Below are 22,299 nucleotides of genomic sequence, written 5' to 3' on the forward strand. Positions count from 1 at the left end.
GGCACCATGTACTCAGGATTGATATGGCCCTCTCAATTTTTGGCTCCAAGTCTTTGCGGCTGCGGCCGCCAACCAGCAGGAGGAGGTCGTCCATGTAGGCTATGCCCTCTAGCACCTCATCGCTGTTTTGTAGGTTGTCCAAGAGGGGTTCCATGTTAATATCCCAGAAGAGTGGCCCCTGGACAGATCCCTGTGGACACCCCTTGGTGATCTCTTTACTTATTCTCCAGCTAGGGGATGATAGCGAAACCTCCCTATTCTCACAATAGCTCCTGAGACAGTCATATAGCGATCCTGGACACTCCTTCTCTCGCAAGCGGGAGAAGAGCGAGGGCCACCACAGGTTCTCAAAGGCGCCACTGATGCACACCATGATGCCGACCATGTATTTGTGCGGGGTTGAGGCACAGACCTCCGCAGCCAGGGCGATGGCGTCAGACGCCGATCTCCTGGACCTGAAGCCATACTGTCTGTCGCTCATCCTGCACTACACTCGGTGTGCTGCCAGTCTGTCTGCCGGCAACCTCTCAAAAAGTTTCCCCAGTGTGTCCAGTAAACAGATGGGCCTGTAAGACTTGGCTTCTTGGGGGTCTTTGTCTGGGCCCTTCTTAATTATTACTACTGTGGCCTGTTTCCATATTTGGGGGAATTTCCCGAGCCGCAAGCACTCGTTGTATAACTTTGTGAGAGGTGCTACCAGTTGGGGGCCAGGAATTGCACCACCTCCGCAGTGATGCAATCTGGGCCAAGACCCTTGCCTCTTTTAAGGGCTTTTATCTGAGCGGCTACTTCCTCTTCGGAGAAGGGATATACCATGCTGTTGTTCCGGTATTCCTCTTGATCTAGTCTCCGGATCTGTTGTTGTGCCTCAGAGTCGTCATTCTCGCTATCGTCAGGCAGCAGTTCACGGAGGAGGACCTCAGCAGTTTCCTGCCAGGTTTCCGTCATCTTGCCCTGATCCCTGACGGTAGACAGCACCATGGGTGACCTGATCTTTTCCCGTACTAACTTGTACGGTAAGCCCCATGGGTCTGTAGCTAGTTGTGTTTGTACATACTTCTCCCAGCTCTGTAGCCTTACTGCCTTAAGCTCGTGTTGGAAGTGCTCCTTCGCCTCTCTGTATCTTTGCAACCAGCATTGCTTTTCCTCCCAGACGACGCTCCGCTGGTAGTACCTCCTCGCCCTCCTTACAGACCGGCGCATCTGTCTAAGTTCGGTTGACCATGGTGACCGAGAGGCCGCTACGGCTCTCCTCCTGGTTGGTACGGCAGCTTTCACCGCCCTAACAACTGCTTTCACCAGTTCTTCGGCGTATCCTTCGACATTTTCGTCACCTTCTGGCAATGTCGGTATTTCACACTCCCTTGACAGGCAGTCCCAGTCAGCCCTGTTATAGTTTAACTGTGTCTCCCACCTCATGTCCCAGTGGCACTCCTCGTCTCCCAATGAGAATGTAATGAGGTTATGATCACTGGTTGTTACTTGATCCCAGACCACCCAATTTGTTACTCTGGTGGCGAGATTTGGCATGACCAGTGTGACATCGATGTTCGTGCCCTCGCCCCCACCTCCTGCGTAGGTGGGTGGGTTCCCTTGTTTGTTGGCGACCATTAACTGTAACGCCATGATGGTCTCCTCGGCTTTTTCTCCTCGATCATCCCGTGTGCCACTGAACCATATGGGAGACTTTGTGTTTATATCTGCTGTCATGACACATCGACGCCCCCACAGCGCCGTGGTTACTTGTGTGAGTTTATCTAAGAATTCATCTATTGGCCTGCTGTACTGGAAGTACATATTGATGATGTACAGTACTCCGGCTGGTGGTTGTAGCTCCACGACGTTGTACTGGTTGTCAGAGAACTGAGAAAGGACTGTGGCTCTTAGCGCTTTATTAATGATCATTATTGCTGCTCTGGGTTCTACTCCACTGTGAATTACTTGCCAATTTGCTGCTGCAAATGGGATTCGCCCGGCCTGGGAGTATGGTTCCTGCAGACAGAGCATATCCAGACTCCTCTCATCCACGACTCTGTCGAGTTCCTGCACGACTAATTTACTGTTGTGTGAATTAATCTGTCCTACTTTTAAATGGTTCACGTGCAAAGTATGTTCTAATGTGTGATTCAGGCCAATTTTTGCTCCAGTCGTGAGCTAGTCTTCCGTTTGTAATGACAGATTGACTGTAAAGTTCGTCGAGGTCGAATTTCTCGTTTCTCCTTTCAAAGACTTTTTTGACTAGGTCACGCAGGGCTCTGAAGTCAGTGGGAAGATTCATTGTCTTCAGCTGTATTTTATCAACAGCCTCCATTGCCGAGAAGGTGACGTCTCTGCCGTATTCATGACCGACCCGCACCACATGTCTCAGGGCTGTGGTGAGGACCGCCAGCTTCTCCAGGCGTGCTAATTGTAATGCGTGTTCTAGGTTGGGGTATACCCTATTGGGATCTGAGCCCGAACCTTTTTGTGTAAAGGGTTTGTAGAGGATGATGTACTACTTACGGTGTTAACTTGTATTTTTTGTTTTTCTGGTGTTTCGATTTGTTGTTTTACCACAGGATGCCCTTTGGGTCGTTGCAGCTCTTCAAGCGACCTTAATCCCCGGTTTTGGGGAGAGGGAGCACTTATCTGACCACAGGGGTCAGTTTGTATACCTGCATCTTTCGTATCTACTTTTTTGGTCTCAGTTTTGGTTGCTCCTTGTAAGAATTCTCTAAATCTGCTGGCCCTTAGTGCATCCCTTACCCTTTTACTCGGGGACTTATTTTTAGGCTTCCTGTTACCTAATATGGACTCAGCCATAATCAGTCCTCGAGATTAGTCTTTGTTCTAGTACCCTATATGTAGGGCAGTTCCTTCCTGTGGCATTGCAGTTCCTTTTTCCTCTCCTTGTGCAAGGGATACATATCCCTGTTTTGCCAAAGGTTTTCCTAGTGTGATCTTTAGCGCCGCACCTGGAGCAAGCCGGCTTTCGCTCACAGTGTTCGCGAACACGGTCGAGGTCTCCACAGTTGTGACACTGGGGATCTACGAGGTAGTCCCTTACATTAATCGAGTGGAACCCCATGTATATTCTGCCCATAGTGGTGAGCTTACGCCACATACTCCCCGAAGCTTCGGCTACATGATGCACAACGTCGCGCTCTCGGGGTCTGGTTCTAAAGTGCAGTTTGAATTCTTTTTTGAAGTTCTCCAGACTCATGTCCTCAAAGTTCTGTTGATTTTTTCGTAAACGTCATTTTCATTTATTGCGGTGGGCACATCATACAGGATCGCTAAGGGATTCCGCTTTTTGGGCGGTTTACACTTAACAACCTTTTTAAGTTTGTTGTGATTGAGTATCTTATCTCTGTCTTCTCCAGTGGCAACATCTACTATTACAACATTTTTTGTTGCCTTAACCTTGTTTATTTTTATCCTGTCTGCTGCTGGTTCTACAGTAGTTGTGAAGAGTTCTTGTACTTTTTTGATGTCCTGACCTGGCAGGGGTCTTAGGAAGACTGCCATGTCAGGTCTTTTGGACACCTTTGCAATGGTCTCTTTGGTTGCCTGTGTTTTTGTAGCCGCCTGTGCGACCACCCCAGCCCATGTTTTGGTGGGCTGTTTTCGCAGTCGTTCATTCTCTTTTCCAAATTCTTCTAGTCGCCCCTCAAGCTTTGCACTAGCGATAGCCCAGGCGGCGAGTTCTTTTTTGATGGAAAGTGCTACTGTATTACTAATTCTCCCGTTTTATGTACTAGAATCTAATAGTTGGTTGATTCTAGTATCCCATTCGGTTGCATTTTCTGCACCCTGCTCCAGGCCCTCTTCAGGGGTGGGAACAGTAAGTGTCGAACACCTCGAAAGAACACTCCACTCGAATCACTCGTCTCTTGGTCAGCCATGATTGATTTGACGAGTGAAAAAGGTTGGGAGCCCGTCTCTTGCCCCGGACCAGCTCCTCTGGCATTGGGGGGGACTGATGCAGCTCGCCCACCGGCCTCGCCCCAAGGCCAAGGGCACCCTCGAACTGCTGGGTTCAGCGCGCCGTTGCCAGCGCACTGGTCCCCGACGGTGGCTCCGTCGTCGACGATTTCACCCGACGCTTCTCGGCAACTGCACCCTGCGCTCTGGAAAGGCGGATGCACCTCTCGTCCTTCGCCGCCTACTAGCCAGAGCTTCCACCTCTCGGCCAAGGACCCACTCCCACTCAGGTGGTGGGTCGGTCCCCCAGTCGTTCAGCGGTCTGGACCCATCTAACCTGGCCCAGGCGATGTCACCACCTCCTGGGTTTGGCAGAACACGCCCCCGTTACCCAGGGGCGCGGCGAAGCACCCTTGCCGACTCGCGCCGCGATCCCACGCCGACAAACGAGGTCGCCGGCATGCAGAGCACCCGCTGGTCTGTGCCCTGGGAACAGAAAGGGACTGGTGTTCGGTCCCTCGACACAGCTCCCCCTGTGCCACACACCCTTCGCTTTCGCATCCGGGTTGGGTCGCAGCTCTCCCTTTTGTCGCAAGGCAGAATGCCGAGCTTAACGTCTGGCACCACGGGAAGGCGGAAAGAGCCACTTGGGAAGGAGAGGCCTTGTGAGGACTGCCGCGTCACACCCGACTAGAAGCGATACGCCCCAGTGCGAGCCTCCGTGCCTTATGGCGCGCCGGCAACGGGCAGGGCCGCGCCGTCAAGCGACCGACCTCACGCCTCTCGTTAATAAACAAAAAAAAATATTACCCATTAGATGTTCGTTGTGCGCAACTTCTGTCAAATCGTAACAAGCAGTTTGGCAAGTTCCATAATTTTCTCGGCCTACTTGTGAAGCACCTCAAAGTGGTACGCTTTTTTCTTTAGCGTGAAGTGCAAAACATCCAAAATTGTTGATTTTGGCACGTCTAACTCGTTGGTTAAAGGTGATTTGATGCATTGGGATTTGTTTCGATTGTTTCTCTGACACGCTGAAGAGTGTCTTGTGGTTCAGGAGGCCTTCCGGATCGTGACTCACCTCTTGTTGGTGCTGGCTTGTGAAATTTCGAAGTAAACTCCGGTTGCATCTCCAGACTGGCAATCGCGTCGTAACAAAAGCCACACATTCTTCTACCGCAAGCATTCTTCTCGATTACCCTTGAAAAGAAAAAAATAGGCACTGAAATATATTATAATTATGTATTATGTAATGCAGCCATTATTTCTTAGAAATGAATCGAGACTTTATGACCACCATGTATTATGTTCATTAACCCATATTTCTTTGCGTGTCAGAACAAAAAAGTTGGGATTATTGGAGAATCAAGTAAACAATTGTGATTAATTTTAATCTGATAATTAATAATAAAGTATAATGGCCACAGTATTACCATCAGAAAACAGGACTGAAACTTCAAGTTTATTTTAATGCTCAGTTGCATATCATGGCTGACAGATGCTACACTATTTCTTAATCAAAGGTCAGGTTTCTAGTACACAGGTTTGCCTTGAAGATATTACGAGTTCTATCTGAATATCTATGGTCTTTTATCAATATTAGTATCCAGAATGTTCACTTTGTTACGTGCACTCAATTTAAAGGTTAAATTATTTTTTATTACGTGAATATTCATATTTCGTTTTCTAAACTTGTACATGTACGTAACTGACTACAACTACATTTTCAAAGACGTATACAGCGTGATTCCGTATCGATGTTGCAAACTTTCAGGGGTAATGGAAAAGGAAAATGTGCCTGTTTGAGGTAAGGGACCCTGCTCCGGAAACGATCGTTTCGAACGTTATATGCAAAAATCGTTCTGCCACCATTGAGAGTGCAATACATTTAACGGCATTGTGGGTAGGCAACTTCCATTAAAAAATGCCTACTAAGCATGAGCTCTAAAATGCATACGTTTAGAGCTAAGAGCACTTGTTCATCTTGGAAACTGTAAACACATCTCTTCTACAGCAAGCTCTTTGGTTTCCATGTTTTAGGAGGAGGCGCTAACGACGAAAAAACGAAAAACTTCCGGTAAACATCGCCACTAAAATGCATACGTCAAAAACTGTGATCACTCGTTCAGAAGAAGGGATATGTTTTACAGTATCTAAGACGAAAAAGTGCACATAGGTCAAAGTTATGTATTTTAGAGCCCCTATTTAACACATTTTTCTTGTTTAGGTCCATATTACCACCTCTGAAATTTGCCTAAATTACAATTTTAGGGACAACAGTACCAGTTCAAGTATTCCAAAGGTATCAGAACGATTTTTGGTTATAATTTTTGACTCGGCCGGTTTCGGACTAGGGTGCCTTATCTCAAATTGGTACATTTGCCCTCCTCCATCGTACGTGAAAGTTTGTAGCGGAATCACTCTGAAACCCATTAAATATCCGGGAATAAGCGTACGGAACGAGTTATAGTGGAATGACCACATAAAACTAACTGTAGGATAGGCAATTGTCAGACTGGAATTTATTAGAAATATCCTCAGGGAGGGTAGTCCACTCGCGAAGAAGGCAGCTGACAAAAATCTCGTTCGACCGTCATCTGAATATTGCTCGTCAGTCTGGGATCCTTTACAGGTAGGGCTGATAGAGAAAATAAGATCCAAATAAGAGCAACGCGTTTCGTCACGGCGATGCTCATCCAACTATAGTGATAGACGTTACAAGAGAGGCCGTTTGCATCACGGTACTGTTTGCTATTAAAATTCCGAGATCGTTCTTTCCTAGAAAGTTACCCACATTGCTCCTTCCTGTCTCGCGAAGGGACCATGTCTTTTAAATTAGACATAGTTCACACAGGGGCCTACCAGCCACCGTTCTACAAACAGTACCAGCCGCCATACGACATAAGATGGCGTTCAGAGAATAAATATAGTACCTAAGTTCCAATAAAAAAAAAGACGGGAGTTCTTCTCCCCCTTTCAGTATGGCAAAACACACGCCTGCGTGCAAAACGAGTCCTATTGGAAGAACCTGAGAGAGTGATATTCTTTCATCGAAATTTTTTCCTGTTTTTACGTATATTTCTCACCTGCTTCCTCATGTTTTGTTGTTGCAGCTCAGAGGTTCGCACTGATGGAGACAAAGGTGGTACTGCTACACATGCTGTCCAAATTCAGCCTGCAAATAGTTCCCAAGACTCCAGTGCCGCTCAAAATTCAGCCAAAGCCAAATCTCTTGATCCAAGGTGGCGCTTGGCTGGGCCTTCGACGCCGAACTTGACTGATTGAGTGCGGAAACGAAACTTAGTCTATGGCGACCTCAGCAGTGTGTCACATTAAGCGTAATGTACAAGAGAAACCGAAAGTTAATGTCACTTATTGAAATATTTACTTGCTGGATCAAAGAAAAGTTTCATAATATGCCGTTAACCAGGGATATTCGAAGTATAGAATACCGCCATATTATTCACTCAGATGAGTTTTCGAGGTAATTAGTTTTCTTGCTTCCAGACGAGATATTCCTGATTTGACAAACATCTTTGTTAATCTCTAGCCTATGTAACTTCTTCATACTGTTTTACATGTTGCAGATTACGCTATCTTGTCAATAAAGAAACTGGTTTATAGAGTTTCACAGATCTTGTCTTGGTGGCTGAGTTGGTGGGGAGTCGCGTTGAGACGCTGCCTGTCACCCGGTTCCGTAAGACGGAGGGACACGACGGCTGTTGATTACCTCGCTACTTGAGAGTGCTGCTAGCGGACAAGCCCACCAGTCTCTTTACTTACTGGTGGGCTCTTTTTCCATACAAAAATTGATGGCTTGAAAGTGGGTGCTCTACCTGGTGGACGGGCAGTCAGTGGGCACCTCAGGCCCTAGTTTAGACTCAGTCACAGCCTCTATATTACCGGTAATGCTGGCGGCATCACAGAAATTCACCTACACTAAAACTGCAGCGACAGTGCGAAGATTTTTACGAAAGAGTAAACACCTACAAAATAATTAATGATCGGTATTTGGCAAGCAGGATGGAAGTAAATGGAAGGAGAAGGGAAATGTATGGAAACTATCAACCAATTGATAGCACAACGAGAGCTATATGAAGATAGAAGTTTCAGGAAATTATACTCGCTGAGTTACGTTAAATGAGTGAGGAAAAATTAGTATTCCAGAATAGGAGAGAGGTAGGGGAGATTTTGGCACGTTTACGCACGGTCCGCGTTCATGCAGAGCAGTTTTCTCGGGAATCATTCTTGCTGAAGCGCTTCCGATAATGGTTGATAAGTACTGCCACAAGCTTCGTGGATTCAGCGGAATGAACATTTTAGCGTGAAGATCATATTTGTATGCGCAAGGTGAGTAAATTCTGATACTCAAATATCGAAGCTCCTAGGGAGCACCACCTTTAGAATTGACAATAGGTGAATGTACACTGATCAGCCAGTACGTTAAGACCACCTACCTAATATAATAGCCGGTGTGTCCACTTTTGGTACGGATAACAGTGGCGGCGCATCGTGACATGGAAGCAGCGAGACCTCGGTTGGTCGCTGGAGGAACTGGCACATCAGTAGCACACACGAGTCACCTAGGTCCCGTAAATTCCGGGGAGAAGGGCGATGAGCTCTGACGCCACGTTCAACCACATCAACTGGAACTCTCCGCTGTGTTCCTCGAACCACTCCGTCACATTCCTGGCTTCGTGACGTGGAGCATTATCATCCTGAAAAATGCCACTGCCGTCGGGAAACATGATCGTCATGAAGGGGTGTACGTGGTCTGCAACCAGTTTACGATGCTCCTTATGCGAGCTCCTCTGGACCCATGGATGCCCACGTGACTGTTCTCCAGAGCATAATGGAGCCGCCGCCACCTTGTCTTTCTCCCACAGTACAGGTGTGAAAGAACTGTTCACCTAGAAGAGAAAAGATTCGCGCCCTCCCATCGGTAAGAAAGTATCGGCATTCATTAGACCCTATAACGCTCTGCCACCGCGCCAGTGTCCAGTTTCGATTGTCTTCTGCCCATTTCAGCCGTAGTTGCCGGTGTCGTGGTGTCAACACTGGCACATGCACGGGTAGTCGGCTGCGGACTCCCATCGTTAGGAGTGTTCGGTGCACTGTGAATTCAGACACACCTGTACTGTGCCCAGCACTAAAATCTGATGCTAGTTTCGCCACAGTTCGCCGGCTGTTCTGTTTCACCAGTCTGCCCAGCCTACGACGTCCAACATCTGTAATGAGGGCTGGCCGCTCAACCCCACGACAGCTTTACATGGCTTCACCTCGGTTTCACCAAGTGTTGAAGACACTCACCACAGCACTCGAACATCCGACGGGTGGTGCGCAGTTTCCGAAATGCTCGTGCCGCGCCTCCAGGCCGCCACAGCCTGCCCTCGGTCAAACTCAGATAGATCGCTCGCTCTCCCCGTTCTACACACGGACAGAACGCTCACTGGTACCACATGCACAGTGCGTGGGCCTAACTAGCGGTCAGTCCTCGCCAGGAGACGCTGCTATCGCCCGGACTGCTCTATATCGATAGTTGGTCGATGGTCATAGTGTTCTGTCTGATTAGTGTATCTGCGTATACAGGAGGTTATGCTACATTACAAGATACATTTGTACAACGTGAAAGCCTCAGAGTTACTACTGTAGTTTCGAAACTAATTCTAACATGACGATTTGGCACGTTTACGCACTGTTTTGGTTTGCAGTCCAAACTGATATGCCAGTCAAGAAAACCTCAAGACAGTTGCAGACACAATCTAAAAAAGTGGCAGCACAGGAGAATAAGAGATAGAAATTACTAAAAGAGGTATTTGAACGTAATGAATCTGAAGCAGAAAGAACTAATTTTATGAGATCAACGACTGATAAGGGCAAGAAATTGCTAAAAGCAAGAACAGGCAAAAATGTGGGTAGGCCTCCTCTGATGTCACTAGCCTAGCACTCTGCCGAAAGGCAGGTCTGTCACGAGGTAACTCTCCAAGCTCTCCTGTCTTCCGCCACCTTTTTCGGGTCCGCTTCACTTTATGTCGTCTATCATTTTGTCTCTCCTCCTTCATCTCCGCCGCCTCTTTCGAACCAATCCTTTAAAAGCGTCAGTTAACAAGCACTCTTATCTCAACGAATGTCCCGTACAGATCTTCTTGCTTTCTTTTGCAACCAGTAGTAGTCTGGTGAAGAGAATGAACGCTGCCTTTATATTTATTGATTGAAAAGATACAACCTATCAAAAAAAATCGCGAATGGTTCCACAGCTTTAGATGTAAAAGGTGAGCTCATGACGAATGTATCGTAGGAAACACATCTTTCGTGTGCAGCGTGGACAACGATAATGAATGGTCGTTCAATTAGCATTCAGTCTTCTGAGTACGCCATAGCACGCTAACAGCTGAAATTTCGCAGAAAAAAAATTTCCACTATAATTTTTGTGTTTTTTGTGTTAATTGATGTAGGTAAACCTGTATAAAATAAATTTAAAAACTTTACTAGTGCGTTTTATTTACTCATTAGTGTGTTCTAGGATACGCGTAAATGGACTCTCACAGGTGCTTAATCCTGTCCTATACCCGATGTACGTTTACGCACTCGACCTCAGCCTATGTAAAATAGTTTTGCGCTCTTAAATGTAATGGTGAGTCAGAAGTATGTATTCCAATTTCTACTTTAAAATCGTGTTGTAAAGTTAAACTATTTTAAACACGATAAATCCAACCAATTCTTTTAAGAAGATTCCGAAAGAAATCCTCGCAATTGCGCCTGAGTCTCCCCAGTGTCAGACGTAAAGCTGTGACGTAACGGATAGGAGGGGGACGACGTGCTGGGCATTTGCCCGCGAAAGACAAAAGTTATGGGTTCGAGTCTCGCCAAGATTTAACCTGCAACGAAAACCCAGAGCTGGTGTCCGCGCAACAACGACGGGTCGTGCAAGCGGCCCGTGGCTCGGTTTGCATTTCTGGGCCAACGGTGGGCGTCTCCACCTCTTATCTCGAACTGAATGCGGGGGAAAAATCTGTGCGAAGAAACAATCAGAGATATCCGTGCTGTTTGCGTTCGCGTGCCCTGTGCATGAGATAGCGAAGTGCACCAGTAAAACAAAACTGGGAATCACGAAGATCCATTCCGAATGACGTCTGACCGTACACGTGAAGTCGTCTTGAGGTGCTCTGTCTGGTCCATGATACAGCCTCTGTGGCAACCACAAGACACGGACTGGAATGGTACGAAGTTCTGGAAATAAACTGAAAGAGAGAAACGATCTTTCCAGGCGTAATTTTTTTTTTTTTTTTTGTTTCCGCTACGCCTGTTCATTAAAGCACTACGGTGGAGGCCCCGGAGAAGCGATTGTACACAAATACAGTGGTAAGCCTTCAACAGCGTAATAGGTTAAAGATAAATCTGGTTGATTTCCGTCTGGCTGTTTTTGTGATGAATTCTAGCACTGCGGTGAAGTTCCGCCAGGAAAGAACGTCAGCCTCTCGCCAGGATAGTTCAACCACAGCGCTGCCAGCTCTAGGCCTGTACACCTGTCGGATTTTTCTGTTGGGGTTTCCTATCTTGAGCCGAACTATCCTTTTCAAGGCACCACAAGCTCACCCTTTGCCCTCTCCCGTTTCCTACAATCCAAGTGATCTGCATAGCCCCGGGCCCACACGAAATTTGTTTCGTGGACGTGGTACTAGAATTTATTGTAAAAGCTCCGAAGAAATCGTAGAGATGTTTCTCAAAGTATTGCTGCCACAATTCACAATGGAAATAATAAATATCCTAACAACTTAATAGAGGCCACCAATGCTCGCTGACTTTCGTGAACACAGAAAGCACAAATACAGACTAATTTTAATAAATAAAGACGTGCTGTAAGTGTTCATAAAATTCATACAAACGATATCATTCATAGATGTAGGATCTCTAATCGTAAAGGTACCAAATTTTTATTTTACTCTGTGCATACTTCAAGGATAGGAAGACACTTTACAGAGTGCATTCGATCATTTAAAGAAGTTATCTGATGGAAACCACGACGGAATTTATAAAGCTAATACAACGGTAATGTTCTACAGAAATAGTGCAGTCCGAATCAAAACTGTTTTTTTTTTTCGATGTCAAGACATTCAACAAAGTCTCATCATCCAGATATTTTGGTTTGTCTGAATTGACATGAAGCCAGTAAAGCTCTTGAAATGAAATAGTGGACTACTTTCTGGCCACCCAAAACCGGCCGTTTACATATGTAAGAAGCAAAACATGAGTCACGTACGCTAAAGACAGCAGTAAACATTTCAGACAGATAAATGAAAGGAGTAAAAACTCTAGAAGAAGACAGAGATTGCAATACATCCACAAAGTAATTGAAGACGTTTACGCACGGAGCACATTACTACTAAAGGGTGTACATAAAGCCCGGGAAAATTTTCAATTATTTGTTGCACAAGAACTAAACACTGTAAACATTCGATATGCGAACCATGAGTGACCCGGCAGACGTCACTACGGAAATTGAATTCTTGCCATATTCGTTCCAGTACGGCATCGTCGACTGTGGCAGTCGCTTCCCGTACTGTCTCCCGGAGCTCTATTAGATCACGTGGTAGAGGCGGTATATACACCAGATCTTTAATGTGTCCCCACAGAAAAAAGTCAGACGGAGTGGGAATGTTTCCGCACAGTTTTGCATTGCGGTCCTAACTGATACCCCAGTGAAGGAAACTTTAAGACAATATCAGTTGGAAACGGTGAGGTCACATGAGAATAAATGGTAGCAATTGCTAAAAACGCTATTTGAATCCAGTGATTCTCAAACAAGAAATTCTACGGGATCATGGACTGATAAGGGAAAGAATTTGCTGAAAGTAAGAACAAGGAAAAATGTGGATAGGTCTACTTCTGATGTCATCAGTGTTCTGACCAAAGGCAGGTCTTCAAATCGTAACGCTTCTATCTTCAGCGATACTCTTCTGGTTATTGTAATTTCCGCTTCTCTTCATGTCGTCTTCATCTTGTATCTCCTGCGTAGTCTCAGTCTGCTCCCACGAACTAGTCCTTCCAAAGCGTCTATTACCAAGCACTCCTGTCTCAACAAAGAAAATCCCATCCAGTTCTTCTTTCTTTCTCTTACAGCTTAGAGTAGTCTGATGAAGAGAATGAAAATTGCTTTTGTATTTAGTGACTGAAACAATACAACCAATCAAAAATAAATCATCAAGAATTGGTCTAGGGCTTTACTTGTAAAAGGTGGGCTCACGATGATTGTGCCACAGGAAACACATTTTTTTGGTGTGTATAAATTGCATCTAAAACAGTAATAATGAATAGGGCTTTAATTAAGATTAAAATTTTTGTGTAGGCCATATTACGCTATCAGGTCGAAGTTTGCCAAAACATTTGTTTGGTACCAGACAAATTGTTTTAGTATGTTCATTAGTGTAAGAAAGACTGTAACTTTGTTTCCTGCCAGTAAAACATATTTTGAAAAGTTTAGTAGTGCGTTTTACTTGCTCATTAGCTGTGTTCTATGTCTGCGTAAACGTGCTCCCATAGGTGCGTAGACTTGCCCCATGATCGGGGTACATTCACGCATCGACTTGAGTCTATATAAAATTATTTTGCACTCTTAAATATTGAGTGAGAATTATATACACCAAGTTATACTTTAGTAACCATGTCATAAGAGTAAACAATCGTAAACAAGATAAAACCAGCCAAAGAAATTTAAAAAATACCGTATGTAAATCCACCTAAATCCGGCCTCCCTGTTCTTCCTGTTTCGCACAGGCTCCAGGACGTGGGTCGATGTCGTTACAGTCAGAACACGGTTGTGCCTTCACAACGGCCAGACGTCACAGCAATAAAATAATCTGCCCGCCAATTGTTCCCCAAGGTTACTTCGGCCGCAATAGATTACATCCGGTTGCAAGAGGATGCAAGTGACGGACATCACTGATCAGCTGAGACGTTCTCCTCGCTACGTCTTACACAAATATGCATCAGTTCACCCTTCCTGTTTCAAAAACAAGTTTGTTAATAGTCAGTACTTCTCCGGTTTCCCTGTGCTCTTCCCCTGCTTCAGGTCAAGACAACTTCCAGTTTATAGAACACGCTACTCGCGTTTTCCCCAGCAGTCCAACCCATTCCTCCCATCTTCCTACAGCTGTCTTCACCCAGTTAAATAAAGTGTTAATCAATATTTACAGTATTTATTATTAGTTAACTCATTCATTCATCTCCTTTACCAGACAGCGTGATATCTGCTGCATGCCTGAGCATCTTATAGTCTGATAACATCAAAATTTTCTTATTTTTAATTAGTTTCTTCATTGCAATTTACAAAAACAATAGTTCACGTCTAAAGTAGTTAAGATAGAGTACTTATTGCTGAGTTGGTAGAAGTGTGCAAAAAAAAAAAAAAAATGTGTCTTCTGCGTAAGCAAGAAGTCTCAAGACAGTTGCAATGGGAATGGAGAGGTGTTAGAGAGCAACACTGCACCAAACCAAAATACCTGGGAGTCAGCCTAGATCGTACACTGTCATTTAATCTTACTGTTATCTTCAGGTCAGTATGACCTGAAAAGGAATTTGTTCTTCCATAACCTTTTAACATTTAAATGGTATTGCTACAAGCCTGGTGACTGTTTTTCTAAACTTTCTAAATGCCTTAAATCTCAAATTTAAAAAATTACTTGTCCCCTTGCTAGAACTTAATTTGTTAGACTTTTATTCTTTGGGTCAGTACGACGCGGGGGGCCATTCACAGAATGTGCAAATGTCAGAGTCAAGTTTTATTTGTACAATCCTGACGTATAAGCATAACTGTTTTTGTAGCCAAGCAAATACCTGATTCCTTATTGTTGAATGTCCGAAGCTCAAGTAACAATACAAGTCGCCCACTGCATTCAAATTATTGTAGCACATTATCTCTAACAGTTACGTTTTGTCAGTTGTTCTGTGGAGACGTAGTTCACGTACCTATCGCAGTAATTTCTTTATTGTTACAATGACAAAACGAATTCTTTCCGATGAGCATTTGGAAGCATTAGTAAACGCATCTGACAGAACAATAAAATGACACCAGTGATAACAACATTCGTGCTTTATCTCATACAGAAGAAATTTCAGATATTGATACATCAAATGACAATGTGTAAGCTGTTCAACTGACTCACTCTAAAGACAAAGTATCACTTGGAGCTTTTCCAAGTTATGACAAACGAAAATAATCAGAGCATTGTGGTGGAAATGACTAATATCGAGAGTCGAAGAGTTTATGGGGATAGCTGGGAACCATTAGATGAAATTACGCTCGAAGCTTATATTGACTTGTTATTATGGGCTGGTGTATTAGTCACATGGTGAATCAATAAAGAGTCTGTGGGATCCAGAGACGGATTGAAAGTTAGACGTTCATATTTTTCTGTAACGTTGGCTATTGATTCTGTTGTTGCATGCAAACACAAACTCTGAGACTGAGATATTATTATCGCGAGAGGTAGCGAGCAAACAGTTGCTAGCAGTTGTCCTGGAGAAAAGCCGCGCTCCAGGAAACGTCACAGCCTGCTAGTGGCGCCAGAGGAGATTTCGATATTAATTGAGAATTTTTTTGGTGCTTTGCCTTTCTGCTGCGCGTAGTTGTTGGTAGCTTGCACACTGGAGGGACTTTGTCAGATTTGTGTACGCATACATTGAAATTAATCATGTCTTTGTAGCGACCAGGTACATGCTTATTGATTATAGACATTGTGGAATAATTAAAATTTTTTGCTAAACGAACTGTCCAAGGAGAAGAAAGATCTGAGTAAAGCTGCCAATTTATCAATCTCCAATTTTCCGAATATAGCAAGTCAAAAGTTTTTATTGATTTCATTCGTTTCTTTACACTGCTTAAGGCTTGTTGACTAAACGCCTCTGATCATTTAACTTCTACAAAACTAAAACAAAGGAAGTGTGATCAGTAGTTGCGTCCAGCAATTCACTCTGCATGGATTGTAGTATTTCTTTTGAAATATTTTAGCATGTTGCTGGATCCGATATTTTCATGCAGTTGCAGCGGTAAGATAAGGTACGTTGTCTGCTGCGTGCATCAATATAGCAGTATAACTGTTTGGAGATGTTACAGAATATTCGCAAAGTCACAGTCAGATACTAGAGAACTGAATTTTTTTATGTATAGTAAGAGTAATTAATTTCTGTTTTGTTATCTATCAGAATATTGACATGTCGGAGTAAGGGTTTTCATAATACAAGTTGTACGGCTACATATCAGATTTCGTGATAACGATAGTAAAGTTTCATTAGATGGCCTTTAAGTTTTTTTTAGAGAAAAAGTGTCCTGTCAGAGATGGAGCTTTACACATTCCCGTACGTCTTTCCCCAAGCTAATACTAATAATTACAATTTTTGATGATAGATTGAACTTTCAAGGTAGAGCCTTCTTTCCTGCCGTAATGTTGCTGAAACGGTCCTATTGCATCTCACGTGTGTCACGTGTCGATGACAAGTATGATCGAAGAGCACGAAGAGTAAGTGACGAGTTGATACCTGTAAGAGTTCTGTCGGATAAGTGGGTGGAAATGCTTTCAGTCCCTTATAATCCTGGCGTAAGCAACCGTGCATAAACAACCGGTGGCTTTTTGAGGACGTTGTGCCGAGCAAACCCTCAGTATTGGGTAAAGAATGGACATTGTGTGGTAGTGCTACTACTTATGTTTTGAAGACACAGATCTATACAGGAAAATTATCTGGACAAGCAACCGAAAAAAATCAAAATATGAAGTTTATCGTGGATCTGAAACATGAACTAAGAGGAAAAAGTGTCACATGTGACAACTTCTTCACATCATATGCATTAGGCCAAGGACTTATCAAAAGACATCTTACAATGCTGGTGACAGTAAGAAAAAATAAGCCCAAACCCCGCTAATCATATATATGAAGCAAAGAAGATGTTCAGACTAAGAGTTCTTTTTTACTCAGGACACCACGGTCGTACTTTCCGTTCCAAGGGAGAACAAACGGGTTGTCCCGATGAGCACAGAGCACAACAGTGAGCAAATAAGCAACAGAGAAGATAAGAAACCAAAAATGATATTGGACTACAGGGCAAGTAAGGGAACAGTTGGCACATTGGATCAGCTTAATAACAGCTACACATGCAAGAGGAAAAGCAACCACTGGTCAATGATTATCTTCTACAATATTATTGATGCTCCTGTCTACTATTCTTTTGTGCTGCGGAGCGAAACAAATCCAGGGCGAGAAAAAAAGGCCTTTACAAGAGAAGAATATTTCTTTAACAATTGCGAAGTCTCCTAGTCACTCCTTACATTGAAGTTAGAAAAATGCTGCCACAAAATGAGCTGTCATCGGCCATTGTTAGAAAAATACATACAGGAAGTTCCTCAACACCAAGCTAGGCGGTGGCAACCAAAACTGCAAAGGTTCCGGAAGCAAATTCTGTCCTTGAAGCTGTGACGACAAGACACAAATGAAGTGTTCAGATTGTAATAAACATTTTTTTAATGCTCACGTTAGGTACCACTGTCCCGATTGTGAAATTCTAAGTAAAACTATTTTAATTTTTGCTGTGATTGAAGTTTATACTGCTCACTGAGGGCAAGAAATTACATAATTATTGAAATGTTGGCTTGTTTGTATTGTAACAAATAAACCTACATTTAAAATAATAATTTTAACAATTTATAATAATTATGCCCTTTAAGTATCACAGCGGTTCATTAACACCCGAAAGAGCATATGTGTATAACTTTTTTAAGGAATCGGGGTTAAGGAACAATGCACTAATCTAAAAAGAAAAATTTATGAAAGGAAAAATATTATACGTAAACCAACTAGTTCAAAGAAGAAAGCGCAACGAGAACTTTTTCGATCGGCACTGGGAGTCTTTTCAGGCCAGAGAATGTTCGGAACCAGTATGGGAGCCGTCTGGCCACAACAAAGAAGTAGATGTCGCCGTAAATGAGACTCTGTGGATTGTCACCAGATGCCTGACGCCTACACCTCTCCACGAACTTTACCCACTTGCGGCCACAGTACCACTAAATATCAGATGCAAATTAGCAAATGAAAAAGCAGCTAATCGGCAACGGCATTTGATGTATAACCACCAATCAGTTGCAACACGCAGTCAAGGTAGAACTTTATACAGCGGGCAGTACCGCTAGAACACCGACCTAAGATCCGTCAAGTATCATTACAGTAGGACTCTCCGCAAAATAAAAATCTGCACCCCAAAGCGGAAATCACACAAGGCCAGCAACTACAGTATAGTACATGGAGAGCACTGAACAGATTAAGGACACGAGTCGCAAAATGCAAAATAAAATCGTTAAGTGAGGCTACTCTGTAGATGATCAGTGAATGCGGAGAAACACAGGCTACTGAACATTCACTCATGTGCCGAGGATCGAGTTTGGTTGCACAGCGGAAAACCTGCTTTCATGCAATGACAGGGGATTAAAGCTGCAAAGTTTTGTAAGAAGAGAGTGCAGATGTCCTGTCCCGCACACCGAAGGTAAAGTAATATGTCACAGTCGTAAGTGGCACAGACACTTCCATTGTGGTTGAACAAGTCCGTATAACAAAGAACGGAATGGTAGGCCATCTTCCTGTGAAGGACGTAGGCCTCGAAGATCAGCGTATCACACGCGAGGCGATAGGGAAAAGTGGAGATTGGACTTGTGCACCATTTTGAACATGGCAAAAGTCCCCTCCCGCTGGGTTCCGTGATTGCTCACACTCATTTAAGAAGTCCGCTGAACGAAGGCAACATTGAAAATGTTGCGGCTGTCTCAGGACACTCCACATAACTTGTTTAGCCACTCGATCTCTCTGGATGAGCGCTGGATGGGTCCCTATCAGCCCGAGACAAAAGAGCACAACAAGTGGTGGAAACATATAGTTACCACCGCCGAAAATGGCGAAGACCGAACCGTTACAGGGCAACAGGGTACACAGTGTTTTTTGGGACTGCCATGGTGTGGTTCTAACAGATTTTGCTCGTAAGGGTCAAACAGACACAGAATCAGCTCGTCGCATGAATATGTCTAGTGGGATGTTTCTACACCACAACGCCCTAACTCATTTTGCACAGCAGTTATACATGCTGACTCTTTGCGCTCTCAAATACTGCCTTACGCCCCGTATTCTCCAAACACGGCACCCAGTGAATTTTTCTTCTTTCCTCGGATGACGAAACCACAGCGATGCGGGATTTTCCATAATTAAAAACATGTGATATTCGGGGTGGAATATTTCCTCATAAGCCTAAATGCAGATTTCTACAACCTTTCTCTGCCATGTCATCAGTCGTTGGGAAAAATGTGTTGCATTGAAGGATGAGTAACCAGAGAAGAACTAACGCGACTGCTTAGTTTCCTTGTCGTAGCTTGATTTTTTTTCGAGGTGATAACTAAACATTCATGGCTGTTCGTCGTATCATGTTGAGGTCTAACGGAAACTAACACAGGTTGAATCAATAACTGGCTTGTTTACAGCTTTTATTCTTTACTGCTCTGCTAAAATTGAGTGAACATCTTTCTCAAAATCTATGAATCACAAAGTAGTTACACTCGTTGCTCGGTTCTATAAATTCGGTAACGATTTGCAGACGATCCGTCGTGCTATATCGACTTGTAATCCATCTTGTCCTCGTGATTTATCAAAACCAAATGATTATTCATTACGGTAAATGATAATTTTGATGAATATCTTACGGAGCACGAAGAGAAGGTTGATACGTCTGTAAGTCTATAGTGGCTTTTGTCTTGTCTGGCCATTTTTGTGAAGTGTGAACAGTTATTATATTCCTTCAGTTTAGGAGAATTATTTTCTTCCTGAGGTATTCTTTAGACCTTGAATGGCTCTAAATATCTCATCTGACATTTCTTAAATAATGTCTTTATCTTCAGTATTAACTATTTGTGTTTGTGATTGATCTCTTGAACTACACAAACATTTAAAAATCTGGGACTGTTTGTATAAATTCCGTTCTGTCGTTAATTACTGTGGCATTTTCCATCTTAACTGATGAAATGTGGTCTCTATCCAACAGTGATTTCTATGTTGAATTCTTCATGTCCTTGTTAGTTCAGTCGATTCTCTTACCATTTTTTTGTTGTGTTTCTCACTTCTTCTTGACGAAATTTTTGAATAGTATTGTTCAATTCCGCTGAATGCGTAATGTTCCTGCAGTTGTCTACTTGAAGTACTCATGTTCTCATTAACAGCAGCCTTCTTCCATTTGGAATTTCCTTTCCCTTTGATTTCTTTTCACCTGCAACTTCTTTCACTGTGTATCTGCAGTATGTATCACTGTTAAATAAGCCCCTTTCCACACAGTCTGTGTAACCTTACGTCCTGAAATGCTGCACCCTGTTGTTCAATTTAATGTCTTCCCTGTGTTAAAGTAGTTTTTCTTGATCTATAGAAGGTGGCTTTTAATGGTGCACAATCTGATTACTCACCTGTAGGTTTGGGTGTCCCACAAGGTTCTGTACTTGGTGCAATTCTATTTATTATTTATATAAATGACTTACCATGTAACATAGTTGGGCCGTCAACTAGGGCTTACTTATTTGCAGATGATCTTGCAGTCTGTATAGCTGCAGAAACAGCACAGAAGGTGAAATATGAAGCAGACCAGCGCACTGTCAAAGTTGAAAATTGGTGTAAAGCTAATTCCCTTTGTGTCAACCGAAAAAAGTACAAGACCTGTATGTATCATGGAATAATAACTCTGAATTTGAGCAGAGCTCAAATGTTGTTAATATCGCTGGAATCTCAATTGATTCAAAATTATCCTGGGGTAGCCATATAGAAAAGGTGGGAAGCAACATTGGCATAGGAATATTTGCTCTAAGGAAGCTTCGTCTTTGTCTAAATGTGCTAGTACTTAAAGTGGTTTACTTTGCTTTAATACACAGTCACTTTTTCTATGGCACAATGCTGTGGAGACATCAAAGCAAGGCAGCTAATGTCTTCAAACTACATGAGAAGGCAATAAAACTGATGTGTAGCTTGGCACCCAGAGCTCCCTCTAGGCCAAACTTTAAAAAATTACAGATTATGACCCTACCATCAATATTTATACTACAATGTATAATGCTTATTAAGGGAAACTATTCCAGTTATCAACAGTATGACATGCAACATAATTATAACACTAGAAACAAACAGAACATAGTTCCTTTCCAATGTAACTATTAAAAAACACAAAAGTGCTTCCTACATGAGTCCATAAAATTTTTTAATGTCATACCCCAACATATCAGGGGTCTTCCAATTCAATAATTCAAAAATGTAAACGAATTTCTTCTTGAGCTCAGCATTTATGAACCTGGTGAATTTTTAAGAGAGCAAAGAAATTGGTATGACAACACTTTATGTGATTAGTTTCTATATGCTTCTATATCTGAGTAAGTCTGTAATTGGCTAAATTTACTATGCAGTAGCAGTTGCACCAGAAATTTCTCTGTTTTGTATTTGTGTGAAGGTACTATAATTATTGTGTAGTGTAATATTTTTCTTGTTTTTGTAATTATTTGTGTAACAGTTATACTATGTAATACTGACTTTCTTAATGCCTCAGATGATCTCTGAGGTCTCTACAACAATAAAAATCAATCAATCATTCATTACAACCGTTCTGACGAAAGGTGACCTCCAGAAGAGCTGACTCAGCTGACAATCGCTCAGGGACCGAGGTGACAGGGGCTCTGTTAACCAAGGTAAGATGTACACCTTCACGTTGAACCAGATGGTGACAACTCTTACCCCACAGAAGTCAGTGTGAGCAGGCTTCCTACAAAGGGCACGTCCCAATGTACCATCAACCTTCCTTCTGACCAACACGCCAAGGAAGGGAAGGTAGCCATCTTGTATTCTGGTGGAGCGAATTCAGGTGGTCTAAAAAGTCTCTCACTGTCATGAGGTCAAGCTACAAAAGTATCGTCTACGCACATGAATGCGATGCACATTCCTCGTAGCCTTCCACAAGCAAATTGGCAATAACAGATGACAATGGGCTTCCCACCACAACTCCACCTGTCTGCTCGTACTACTGGTCATCGAATAAAAGGTAAGTGGAAGTCAACACATATCGAAACAGATTTATTAATGCAACACCAAACCTAACCTCAGATCAATTACACTCGTCGACAGTTGTATTTCGTTTCAAAGGAATTGTTTAGGCCTCATTTACCGATTGCATCAAAAATTTCAGCTTTTCTTGGGATTGGCTGGATGGCTCTTCAGGGCTGCAGTCTTACTGGGATTTTCATTCTGTAACTTACCGGCATTTGGCGAACTTCGAACGTTTCCGTGGCTCGGAGTCTAATACAACTTCCTGCGATAAATCTTGGATGACGTAAATTGCGTGTTAGCAAT

The 22,299-nt window shown here is 43.3% G+C and overlaps 1 protein-coding gene across 1 annotated transcript in view; it reads left to right on the forward strand.

Annotated features, from left to right (window-relative positions):
- The window catches only part of LOC126458634 (cytochrome P450 9e2-like), a 131,727-nt gene extending 118,378 nt beyond the window's left edge, over window positions 1–13,349 (forward strand). Inside the window, exon 8 of the mRNA XM_050095802.1 lies at window positions 7,014–13,349. Within this exon, the coding sequence (XP_049951759.1) occupies window positions 7,014–7,177 (164 nt within the window). The 3' untranslated portion in view covers window positions 7,178–13,349. The remainder of the gene's footprint in view (window positions 1–7,013) is intronic.
- Window positions 13,350–22,299: the final 8,950 nt, after the last annotated feature.

This window comes from Schistocerca serialis, chromosome 2 (assembly GCF_023864345.2).
Source record: "Schistocerca serialis cubense isolate TAMUIC-IGC-003099 chromosome 2, iqSchSeri2.2, whole genome shotgun sequence".
NCBI lineage: Eukaryota > Metazoa > Arthropoda > Insecta > Orthoptera > Acrididae > Schistocerca > Schistocerca serialis.